Genomic DNA, 13,527 nt, shown 5'->3' on the forward strand with positions numbered 1-13,527 from the left:
ACCTATTCTAAAGAATAGCTGACTGTTCTTAAACTGCTCTAAAACCCCATTCTTTCTGGTGAGTAGCTTATAGGTTCTTAAAGAACACAGCAAATCTAATGTGTTACATAATCTTATCATTAGCATTTTCTTCTACAATTTATTTATCTTGTGTGTTAAGTCCACTTCTTGTCTACTCTAGGAATAGTGGCACCATTCTCTGAATAAGCAAAGTGGGAGGTCACTGTCTTAGCCAGAGTTACATGGCCAAGAAAAGACACAGACTAGGAGCCCCTAGTCTTCCTGCTTGGGTGCTTCAGGGGCATGTCCTAAACTGACTAAAAGTCCAGGTCCCACGTTTCGGGAGTTGTCTTCACCTCACTGGACTCCTGCTCTCTCTGTTCACTCTGGGCTTCTGTGCTCTCATTGATGTAGTTCTCAGTTTTCCATTGGTCTGTATCCCAGTCTGCCTGGGACACCTTTACTTCTTGCTGCTCACTGAGAAGCTTCATCAGGAGGCCTGTTCTGGAGATGAGCTTGGCACAGGCCAGTTGCACATGGGTCTCAGAGCAGTCCATCTTCAAAGTCCGGATGACATGAGAAATGAGCCTTCTCACGTCATTATTGGGGATGAGGGACCGAAGCTGCTGGTTTAGCTGACTTTCAAATTGATCACCAGGGGATGAAAGCAATGGGAAAGTGAAACCCTTGGGCTTGGAGGGTAAGTCAGTGCCCACATTGTGGTATTCCCACTGTGTTTCATTGGTTTGTTTAACAGTTGGCATAAAGTTGTCTGTAGTAACAGCAGAATCTGCAGTGGAAACATTCTCCCTGGCAGTGATTTCAGGGACAGTTTCTTCCGGCACAGTAGTGTTTTCTGCAGGACTATTTTCTTCAAAAACATTTTCTGCAGTAGTGTTTTCTGCAGAAGGTTCTGTAAGAGAAGATGATTCTGGAAAAGGATTTTCCTGAGAAGTCAGTTCTGAAGATGAAAAAGCCTCTCGTGGAGGGGAGTTTATGAGGCTCCTCACTGCAGAGAACGGAGGCCTCTTTGCAAGCATCAGTCTATTGAGTGAACCTTTCTTGCTGAACTTTTGACTCATTTTGACCTTGGGTGTTCCGTGGACCACACGAGAGCCAGTTTTATGAAAGAGGGATTTTTTTCTGGAATGTGCTATTGGTTTAGAAGCCTTCATATTTCTAACTCTGGCATTTGCATCTTCTAAAACAAAAATAGTGTAGCTTAAGTCTTTTGATTTGTTTTTAACCTCAGATGGGGATTCTAGAGCAGCGGAGTCAGAAGGGTTTCCCATGGAGTATTGTTTCAGAAAAGAAGAGACTGCCGCCTTATCTTCCTTTAAGGATGAAGGCTCTGTGTTGAAGGAGTTTCCCACTAATTTCCTGGGCCTCCCTACTATGTGAGGCTGTTCCAGCTCCCTTGGGGATGGCCTCCTGAGCCTTCTTTCTTTGGCAATGTTCTCCACAAATGGCTGGGAATTCTGTTTCCTCTTGATGCTCTGATCTCCCACTTCTTTGAAGTGTCTTTTCTGTATGCCCTTTGGGCCCTTGAGGACCCTGTTCACTCTCAGCAGCCTTTTCCCTACACTTTGAATCTTTGCTAGGCTGTTTTCCTGTGGTTGGGCAATTTCCAATTTCTTTTGAAAGATTTGGCGTTTAAATTTGGGACCTAAAAGGTTGGAATGTATAAGCATGGCAATTTTTTCTCTCTTTTTAACCTCATCAATTTTTTCTTGAATTTCTGCATCTAACAAATTTTCCAGAAAATAGAGTCTCCTCAATTTATTTTTGTAAGTCGAATTGTTGGATTCATGACTAAGAGAAAGTTTCTTTGAGCTGTTTTTCAAATGACCCATCTCCTGTTTATCTCCATCTTGTACATTTGAAAAAAGAAGTTTAATGAATGGTAATAATGTTGATTCTACATCTTCTAGATTTCCCTCCGAGAAATAAGGCAATATGTAATTTAGTGCACCGATAACATCGCTTTCATCATTAAAGTCTAGCTGCTCATTCACGAAGGCTGACAAACTGACGCCATTTCTGTCTGAGGATTCTCTCTCTGGCTCAATAGTCAGCTCAGTGCTGGTGTTCTTCTTCCGGGCTTGTAATACCTTCATGAACGATCCTTCTGCATTCCCTATAGATATTTCTTCATCTGTCAAAAAAGAAGAGACCGCTTTATATAATGAAAGACTGATGGGACAGCTTTTTGTCAGTCCACAGCCATATATCCCAGTCAAACAAATTAGGAATCAGCAAGCATTTGAGTCCCATGTAGAGAGGAGAAAAATAAACCCAAATTTAAACCTATGATTGGCAACAACAAAAGGAGAAAAAGATATCTTTTGAAAAAGTGGCTCTCTACTCAGAACATTCCATAGCATGAAATATAGTAACTATATGTAGGATTATGCCATTGGTCCCCAAGGGCCAAATGCCCCGTACTCAAGAAAAGCCAAGGCTGAAAGACAAATATTCCCCTGCTCAGCTAGACTCCCTGCAGATCTACTGTGACTCCTCACGTTCATATACCCCATCCTATCTCGCCTCAGATGCAGAGGGAGCGTGAGGCTTCCTCTCTCCACCTCTTCAGTGTGCTCACGTTCTGGCTACCATCACAGACGACCACAACACCACCCACTGCTAACAAGTCCTCATCTGAACACGCCCATCTCCATCTACTCACAGATTCCTTTGCTTGGGCCCTCCTCCCATATATCCCAGCCCCCGTAACAGAAGGCTCTATACAGAAAAAAACACTACGTCTACTCTGGCTCTTTGTTTAAATTCGGGCAGGGATCTGAGGTGTAGATTAAGAGATTTGCCAGATTGTATGCCAAGGTGGAATGTTCAATAAATCAATGAAATCATACTTGAGGTCCTAAAATACAGAAGGGAAAAAGGAACTTTTGTCAGATGTCTACTTTGCTTTCATTTCATTTCATTTCTAATATTTCCAGCTTTACGTGGGGATCCATCCAAAGCTTCTGACTGCGTGAAGTTCAAGTGTACAATTGTGCAGCTGGGTTTCTTTTCCAGAATTAAAAGTATTTTTGGCAGTGGTGGTGAGGGTCAGAGGAGGAGGTAAAGGTCATGAGAAAGGAGGAGCATGTGCTTGTGGAGAGCCCAAAACTGGGGACAGGAGAACTGGGTACTAGGCCACAGCACTTAACACCTCTGATTTTGCTTTTCCTCACCTATAAAAGGAAATTAAAAATGCCTGTTCTGCCCACCTCTGGGGGAGAAGGGAGTAATGTAATTGGTAAAAAATTGTTTTGAAAAACAAGCAACACTGTCTTTATATAAGTAGTAAAGTGTTATTGTTTATGATGTGCCCCAGATCACTGATAGAGACCTGTATTCAAGCTATCTGGGCATGAAAGCACATTCTGGAAGTCATCAAGTTAGTGCCAATAAATCTAACATATGGAAAAATACTTCAAAGCACCTGAGTGTTTTTTGGACAGAAAGGTGTGAGATTCACAGCAAGTTCAGAGTTGGACAGTCTACGAATGGAAGAGCCCTTCCATCCATTAGAAGGGCTGGGTAGTAGCTTCTGGTTATGGAACCAGAAACTCTCAGACTCCAAATAAAACTTTTATAAAACAGCATCACCTGTGCTATTTTATAAAATTGCACAAGCAAACAAAATAAAGACAAATATATCTACATTTGTCCTGTAAGACAAAGGGCACTTGAGACCTAATGCATATAAAATCAGCTTACAAACTGCGATGCACTATATGAGTAAGTTCTCGTCTGTGGGTAAAGCACCAAGCAGAGAGCACCATACACAATATGTGGCCATTAATGTCAATTCCCTCCCCACTTCCATTCCTTTCTCTTGTTTGTTTATATTAGCTTAATAATGTAACTGAGAATCTGACTTTTAGCAAGGGAGTAGTTCCTAGTGATTTAGGGAGTTGAACTCTGAATGAGCAAATAAAAATAGTGCAATTACATCATTATTTTAAAAATTTATCATCAGTGATTACAAATAAAAATTAAAACATAAATAAAATAAAAATTTATCATCAAGCAATTCAGACTCACCACAACGTGTGGTGTTTGTCAGACATTCACTGTCACAATGTAGCTTGACTGTCTTGCAGACCACCTCAATATTATTTTTAAATTGGCAGAGGCAGCAGGCCAGACGGCTAGGTAAGATCCTATAAATGGAAACACAGAGAAGTAAATTAGCGGTAAAGGAGTTACTTGAGTAGGTAGAAGAGGCAGGCCAAGGCCACCACAGGGCTCTGCAAAAAGGAGTTGTTGGGGCATATGGCCTGGAAAATTGGATAGGAACCAGTTGGCCAACTGCTGTCCTTGAATATTGTAAATAAATAGAGAGGGGAAGGAAGTGTCTAAAAGAAGGGTAAGGATGGCAGTGGGTATGGTATGCCTAGAATAAAGGCGATAAGGATTAGAATTGGGTGACATCGATCTGTAGTTTAATTCAGAATGATCTCCTCCCAATCCAAAAGTCTCACTTTGGGTTGAGAGTACACAGGAAGAGGGTAGACTTCTAAGAAGAGTCTAAATAAGTCCCTGACTTCTGGATTTCCTTTCTCAATTCCTAGTTGTGAGTGGTAAATATATTAGAAATATATCTTAGAAATTACTCTAGGAATAGAAAACATTGTGTGGTTAAACAACAACAGAGATCGCATTGGCCAAATCTGGACAACTTGAATATTCAAAAGAATAATGATGATAATAAGGTATAACATAATTTAAAGAAGAGCCCATGAGTTCACAATGATATTCAAAAAGAAAAGGATGGGAGCTCTGCTTTATAGAATAATGCCAGCTAATAAATGCAGAAGGAATGATAGAATTACAAAAGTGTAATTTTGCAACCATCAAAGTAAAAATCGATTGAGACAAGGATTATCACTGATGCACAGTTGGGTGAAAAGTTGTTTGAGAACAGGATCTTCACTGATCCCAGAGTATCACCCCACAGATTACTTATTAATTACCAAGGGGAAAAATAACTCTACAATGGAGAGACATGGAAGATACTACCTTAATCAAGTGATCAAACTCAGCATTCTGGGCCACCTGAAATGATAAAGTAGGAAGGATACATCGCCTATGTAGTATTCCTCCCCAAAATGTTTACTTTGAACCTAATCATGAGGAAACGGGCAAATTCAGATTTTGGGACAATTTACAAGACAACAGTCTTAGACTCTTCAAAAATGCCAACATCATGAAAGACCAAAAGAAGAGTAGGGAAATGTTTTAGACTAAAGGAAACAAAGACATGACATGTAATGCCTAATCTTTGTTTGGTCCCTGAATCAAAACAAACCAGATTTAAAGAATATTATTGGCTTCTGGCCAAGACAGAGTAACAGGGACCTGAAACAATTAAAAAAACAGGCAAAATATATGAAATAATAGTTTTCAAGAAATTGGACCTCAGGCAATGAAGGACAGTGATCCCCAAGAGATGGGAAATCAACGAAGTGAGCCCTACAATTGCCCTAGCTTACTGCTTTGAGTTTCCAGGTCATGGTGCAGGGAGGTGAAACCCAGGTGAAGAATGATGGACTCCCTAAGTGAGGAAATGGAGTGAGAGTCTGGGAAAACCAAAGTGACTAGAGTTCACAAAGCAGAGTACTAGAGAGAAAAGAGGTGCACAGACAAAGAACTCTGGAGGTATGCAGAAGGATCTCTTGAGTATTCAACAAAGTACTGGTCAGTGCTTTTGTATGAGGAATTACTTGAGGCCAGGAAAAGAACCACATGAAAGGATTAGTGATACGAATAACTGGACATCACATAGGGTTGGTAAAAATAGTGCCTGTTCCTACAAGCCAGACTGGAAAACCTCATGATACATGGGGCACTGGGTACTCCAAAAGGTCTTATTTCAGTAGTTGTGAATGAGCTCTAGATCACAGGCTGCTTGTGGTCTCACCTAACAAATCTTAAAAGCTAGGCCTAAAAGGATAAAATTGTTTTGAGTAACTTAACTTCACCCAAAACAAAGCTCAAGTATATTTATAGAAATATAAAAATATACAGCACTCAACAAACCAAAATTCACAATGTCTGGACTCAAACAAAAAATTATCAAGCATGCAAAGAAGCAGGAAAATATGACCCATATTGAGGAGAAAAAGAAATCAATCAAAACTATAATCTACACAGATGTTAGAATTATCAGACAAAGACATTTGAACAGTTATTATAACTATATTTCATATGTTAAAAAACCCAGACTAAAGACTGAAAATGTTAAGTAGAGGCATGGAAGATATACAATGGATGTAAACTAAGCTTCTAGAGATTAAAAACTACAACGTCTAAATGAAAAAGATACTCGATAGGATTAATGGCAGATTAGACACTGCAGAAGAAAAGATAAATGAAAATTCAGGCATAGCAATAAAAACTATCCAAAATGAAACACAAAGAGAAACAAAACAAAACAACAACAAAAATGAACACAGCATCAGTGAGTTGTGCAACAACTTCAAGTGGCCTAATATACGTGTACTAAAGAGTCCATGAAGGAGAGGAAATTTCACAAAATTTGAATAAATAATAGCCAAAAATTTTCCAAATTGGTAAACACTATAAACCCACAAATCCAAGAAGGTCAATGAACTTCAAGCACAAGAAACATGGACAAAATTACACCAAGGCATATCATAATCAAACTGCTCAAAACTAACAATAAAAAGAAGATCTTAAAAGCAGTCAGAGGGAAAAAACCACACACTACATATAGAGGAACAAAGATAAGAATGACAGCAGATTTCTTATTGGAATCAGTGTAAACCAGAACTTAGTGGAACAACATCTTTAAAGCAGTGAAGCAGGGAGGCAGACCCAACAACTAACAAGCTAGAATTCTATACCCAGATCTTTTAGAAACAAAGGCAAAATAATGACTAAGACATACAAAAGCTGAAAGAATTCATCACTAGTAGACTTGCACTATAAGAAATGCTAAAAGAAATATTTTTAAGTTGAAGGAAAATGATGCCAGATGGAAATACGGAACTACACAAAAGAATGAAGAACACTGGGATTGGTAACTACATAGGTAAATATACAATATTTTTCTTATTATTTAAATATCTTTAAAAGATAATTGATTGTTTAAACAACAACAACAACAAAAAATAAAGCCAAATGTATGAAAACAATAGCACAAAGGCCAGGAGGGGAGAAATGGAAGTACGCTATTGTCAGGTTCTTATACTATTCATGAAATTGTATAATATCATTTGAAGATAGAAAAGTTAAAGATGTACTATAAACCATAATGTAACCACTAAAACAAAAAAAATCTAAATTATAACTAATTAGCCAACAAAGGAAATAAAATAAAATAATAAAATGTACTCAACCGAAAAGCAGGAAGAAAAAGAGGAAAAAAGAAACAAAGAACAGATGGGACAAACAGAAAACAAATAGCAAGACAGCAGATTTAAATGTAATCATATCAATAATTACATTAAATGTAAGTGGTCTAAACACTCTAATTAAAAGATAGAGTTGTCACCCTGGATAAAAAAAACAAAACCCAACTATATGCTATCTATGAGAACCATCTTCAATAGAAAAATACAAACAAGTTAAAAGGATGGAAAAATTATGCTATGCTAACACTAATCAAAGGAAAGCTGGAATGCCTATATTACTGTAAGACAAAGTCAAAGTCAAAGTGAAGAATATTACCAAGGATAAAAGAAGTTATTTCACCATGATAGAAAGGTCAATTAAAAAAAAAATAACCTAAAAATTTATACAGAGCTAAAAATTGGTAATGGAGCTTCAAAATATATGAGGAAAAATTAAGAATAGCAAGGAGAAACAAACAAATCCACAATTTATAGTTGGAGATTTTAATAACCTTCTCTCAATAACTGATAGAACAAGTAGACAGAAAATCACTAAAGATATAGAAGACTTGATCAACACTATCAACCTACTTGACCTAATTGACATTTCTAGAACATTCCACCCAAAATCAGCAGAATACACATTTTTTTCAAGCAGACACATAACATTTACCAAAACAGACCAGATAAATTCTATTACCAGAATTTATTGGCCATAAAACAAGTCTTAATAAATTTAAAAAGATTTTAGTCATTCAATATATGTTCTCTGACCACAATGGAATTAAATTTGAAATTAACAGATCTGGGGCGGCCCATTGGCATAGTGGTTAAATTCACGGGCTCCGCTTTGGTGGCCCAGGGTTCACGGGTTCAGATCCTGGGCACGGACGTACACACTGCTCGTCAAGCCATGCTGTCATGGTGTCCCACATACAAAGACTGGCACAGATGTTAGCTTAGGGACAATCTTCCTCACCAAAAAAAAAAAAAAGAAAGAAATTAACAGATATGAAAAATCTCCAAATATTTGGAAACTAAACAACATACTTCTAAGTAATTGTATGGATTTCTTCAAGAAGAAATCAAAAGGGAAACTAGAAACTATTTTGAACTGACTAAAATTGAAAACGCAACACGTCAACACGTGGGATGTTGCTAAGGCAGTACTCAGCTTCCTCGCTTCCACCTTAAGAAACTAGAGAAAGAAGAGCAAATTAATCACAGAGTAAGGAGAAGAAAGGAAATAATAAAGATTAAGGCAGAAATAAATAAAATGGAAAACAAAAACCAAGAACTCAGTGAAATGAAAAGACAGTTCTTAGAGATCAATAAAATTGATAAACCTTTAGCCAGATTAAACAAGAAAAGATGACAGAAGACACAAAGTATCAATACCAAGAATGAGAGGGTGAGGGCCGGCCCTGTGGCTTAGCGGTTAAGTGCGGGCGCTCTGCTGCTGGTGGCCCGGGGTTCGGATCCCGGGCGCGCACCGACGCACCACTTCTCCGGCCATGCTGAGGCCGTGTCCCACATACAGCAACTGGAAGGATGTGCAGCTATGACATACAACTATCTACTGGGGCTTTGGGGGTAAATCAATCAATAAATAAAATCTTCAAAAAAAAAAAAAGAATGAGAGGGTGACATCACTGTAGATTCTACAGATATTAAAAGGATAATAAGGAAATATTATAAAATACTTTACACCAATAAATTCAAGATGAAATGGAAAAACTCCTTGAAAGGCATAAACTACTAAAGTTTACTCAAGAATAAATACATTGGGCCAGCCCCGTGGCTTGGTGGTTAAGTGCGCGCACTCCACTGCTGGCGGCTCGGTTCGGATCCCAGGCGCGCTCCGACGCACCGCTTCTCTGGCCATGCTGAGGCCGCGTCCCACATACAGCAACTAGAAGGATGTGCAACTGTGACATACAACTATCTACTGGGGCTTTGGGGGAAAAATAAATAAATAAATAAAATTATTAAAAAAAAAAGAATAAATACATAACTTAAATAGCACTATTAAAGAAATTGAATGTGTAGTTTCAAACCTTCCCACAAAGAAAGCTTCAAGCCCACATGGCTTCACTGGTGAATTCTACCAAACACTTAAGGAAGAAATAATGCCAAATCTACACAAACTCTACCACAATTGAAAAGAAGGGAATACTTGACAACACATTCATAAGGCCAAATTTCACCTTATCAAAACTAGACAAAGACATTACAGGTATATCTCATTTTATTGCGCTTTGCTATATTGTACTTCACAGATATTGCATTTTTTACAAGACCCTCCACCAGCAAAAAGGTTATGACTTGCTGAAGACGATGGTTAGCATTTTTTAGCAATAAAGTATTTTTAAATTAAGGTATATACATTGGTTTTTTAGAAATAATGCTATTGCATACTTAATAGACTACAGTATAGTGTAAATATAACTTTTATATGCACTGGGAAACCAAAAAATTCATGTGACTTGCTTTATTGCAATATTCGCTTTACTGTGTCAGTCTGAAACTGAATGGAAAATGTCTGAGGTATGCCTGTACAATAAAGGAAAAGTGCAGACTAATACCTCTCATGAACACAAACGCAAAAATTCTAAACAAAATTTTAGTATATCAAATCTAACAATATATAAAAAAATGATACATCATGACAAAGTGGGGTTTATCTCAGGAATGCAAGGTTGGTTTAATATATGAAAATCAACGTAATTTACCCAAGTTAATAAACGGAGAAAAGAAAAATCATACAATTATTGCAATAGATGCAGAAGAAGTATCTGACAAAATCTAACATCCATTCCTGATTTAAAAAAAAAAAAACCTCAGCAAACTAGGAATGGAAGGACATTTCCTCAACTTGATAAATGACTTCTACAAAAAACCTAATATCATTTAATGGTGAAAGACAAAGTTCTTTCTCTCTAAGATCAGGAAAAAGGCAAGGATGTCTGCTCTCATTACTTCTATTTGACACTGCATGGAAGGTTCTAGCCAGTGTAATAGGGCAAGAAGAAGAAATCAAAGGTTTTCAGAATGGAAAGGAAGAAGTAAAACTATCTTTATTTACAGATAACATGATTATTTATGTAGAAAACCTGAAGAAATCTACAAAAAGGCTACTAGATTTATCAAGTTTGCAGAGTATAAGATCAATATACAAAAAATTAATTTATCTCTACTACCCAGCAATGAATAATCAGAAAATGAAATTTTAAAAATAGTATTTATAATAGCACCAAAAGTACAAAATACATAGTAATAAATCTGACAAAAGACGTAAAAGGCTTGCACACTAAAAACTACAAAATATTGCTGGGAGAAATTAAGGAATATCTAAGTAAGTAGAGAGATAATGTGTTCATGGATCAGACGATTCAATATTAAGATGTCAATTCTCCCCAAATTAATTTATAGATCAAAATCCTAGCAGGCTTTTCTGCTAGAAATTGACAAGCTAATTCTAAAATTCATATGGAAATGCAAAGCTCCTAGAATAACTAAAATAACTTTGAAAAAAGAAGAACAAAGTTAGAGGACTTACACTACCTGATTTCAAGACTTATTATGAAGCTACACTTTTAAGATATTGTGATGTCGGTGTAAAGATAGATAAATAGATCAAAGGAACAGAATAGATAGTCCAGAAGTAGAGAGATATGAACAACTGATTTTCAAGTTCAAAGGCAGTTGAGTGGAGAAAGGATAGTCTTCAATGAATGGTGCTGGAACACACAAAAAAGTGAACTTCCATCCAAACCATACACAGAAATGAATTCAAACTGGTTCAAAGATCCAAATGTAAAGCCTAAAATCATAAAAATTCTAGAAGAAAACACAGGAGAAAAATCCTTATGACCCTGACTTAGGCAAGATTTCTTAAACATAACACCAAAAGTATAATCCATAAAAGGAAAAAAAAAGGATAATTTGGATATCATCAGAATTAAGAATTTTTGCTCTGCAAAAGACACTCTTGAGAGAATGAAAAGACATGCCACAGAATGGGAGAAAACTTATCAAATTACATATTGGATAAAGGATTTGTTTTCAGAATACTCTCAAAACTCAATAAAAATATAGGCAAAAGGTTCAAAGATATACGGATGGCAAATAAGCATATGAAAAGATGTTTGACATCATTCATCATTAGGGAAATGCAAATTAAATCTACACAGAGATACCATTACACACACATATCAAACTATCTAAAATTTAAAAGACTGACTATAGTGAGTGTTGGCAAAAATGTGAAGAAAAGGGAACTCTCAGACATTGATGTAAAATGGTACAAGCTGATTTTACAATGATATAAAATGGTACTTTGGAAAATAGTTTTTTAAAAACTTAAGGATACACCTACCATATGATCCAGCCATTCCACTTCCAGGTATTCACCCAAGAGAGATGAAAGTATATATCCACGCAAAGACTTGTACACAAATATTTATAGCAGTTTTATTTGCAGTAGTCAAAAATTGGAACAGCTCAAATGTCCATCAATGGTGAATAGATAAATTGTGGTATATTCCTATAATGGAATACTATTCAGCAATACAAAGAAATGAATTATTACTACACATAACAAGGTGAATCTTAAAATAACCATGCTGAGGGAAAGAAGCCAGTTAGAAAAGAGTACCTACGGTATGATCCCATTTATACAAAATTCTAGAAAACACAAACTAATCTATAGTAACAGAAAGCAGATCAATAGTTGCTTGAGGATTGGGGAGGGCAAGGAGGCACAGGAAGGAAGAAACATAGTCATGCGTCTCTTAATAACGGGTACCTTCTGAGAAATGCGTCGTTGGTGATTTTGTTGTTGTGCAAACATCATAGAGTGTACTTACACAAACCTAGATGGTATAGCCTAACTACACACCTAGGCTATATGGTACTAATCTTATGGGACCACCATCATATGCGTGGTCCGTCGTTGACCGAAATGTCATTATACGGCACATAATTGTACAGAGATATGAAGAAACTTTTTGAGGTAACAGACATTTTGAGTTTGGTGATGGCTTCATGTGTATACGTATATCAACACAGATTACTGTATGTCAATTATACCTCAAAAAGCTATTAAAAATAAATTATATAATTGAGACAATGGGTAAATTTGAATACAACTCTTTATTACATAATATTATTGTGTAGGAATTTAATTTCTTCAGTGTTAATAGTATTGTAATTATACAGAGAAATGATTTTGGATATCAGAGAGGAAGCATCTAGCTGACAAGGGAGGAATCGACTGTGGTAGATGCTACAGGAGATTGAGGAAGATGAGGCTAGAGCAGTGACCAATAGATTTGACAATGTGGTGAAGATAGTCATTTGTCAGCTGACCTGACAAAAATGGTGGGAGCAGAATGCTAAACGCAAGGCCCTTTCCCAAACTAATCTCATGTAATCCCCTCAAGTAGCCTTAGCATATTTCTACTTAGCGTTAGCAAGTTTCTACTAGCTTGCCATATTGGAGGGGGGATGCCAAATTTAGGGTACGGTAAGTTATGTAATAAACTGTCACAAAAGGGCCCTACAGAAATATTTTTTAAAACTGCAAAGAAATGAAACTTGACCTTTACCTCACACCACATATAAAAATTAACTGAAAATGGATCATAGACCTAAATGTAACTGTACAACTTCTGGAAGAAAACATAGGAGAAAAATCTTTGTGATTTTGGATAAGGCAATGGGTTCTCAAAGATTTCTTCGATAAGACAAAAAAAGCACAAACCACATAAGAAAAAATTGCTAAATTAGAGTTCATCAAAATTTAAATATTAAAAACCTCTGGTCTTCAGAGATTTATCTATCTATCTATTTATTTATTTGGTGAGGAAGATTAGCCCTGAGATAACATCTATTGCCAATCCTCCTCTTTTTGCTGAGGGAGATTGGCCCTAGGCTAATATCCGTACCCATCTTCCTCTACTTTATATGTGGGACACCTGCCACAGCATGGCTTGATAAGTGGTGTGTAGGTCCGTGCCTGGGATCCAAACCTGCAAACCCCAGGCCACCCAAGCAGAGCGTTTACACCACTACGCCACCAGGCTGGTTCCTTCAGAGATGCTTTTAATAGAATGAAGACAAGTCACAACCTGGGAGAAGACATTTACTGAACACATAT

General features: G+C 37.0%; 1 protein-coding gene across 4 annotated transcripts in view; it reads right to left on the reverse strand.

Annotated features, from left to right (window-relative positions):
• The window catches only part of LOC131417605 (leucine-rich repeat-containing protein 37A3-like), a 50,542-nt gene that overhangs the window by 6,231 nt on the left and 30,784 nt on the right, over window positions 1-13,527 (reverse strand). For all 4 annotated transcript variants that reach the window (XM_058561247.1, XM_058561246.1, XM_058561244.1 and 1 more), the window contains 2 exons: window positions 4,054-4,172; window positions 357-2,155 (listed from right to left, as the gene is read on the reverse strand). In XM_058561247.1, the coding sequence (XP_058417230.1) occupies window positions 357-2,155; window positions 4,054-4,172 (1,918 nt within the window). The remainder of the gene's footprint in view (window positions 1-356; window positions 2,156-4,053; window positions 4,173-13,527) is intronic.

Source organism: Diceros bicornis, chromosome 18, assembly GCF_020826845.1.
Source record: "Diceros bicornis minor isolate mBicDic1 chromosome 18, mDicBic1.mat.cur, whole genome shotgun sequence".
Taxonomy (NCBI): Eukaryota; Metazoa; Chordata; class Mammalia; order Perissodactyla; family Rhinocerotidae; genus Diceros; species Diceros bicornis.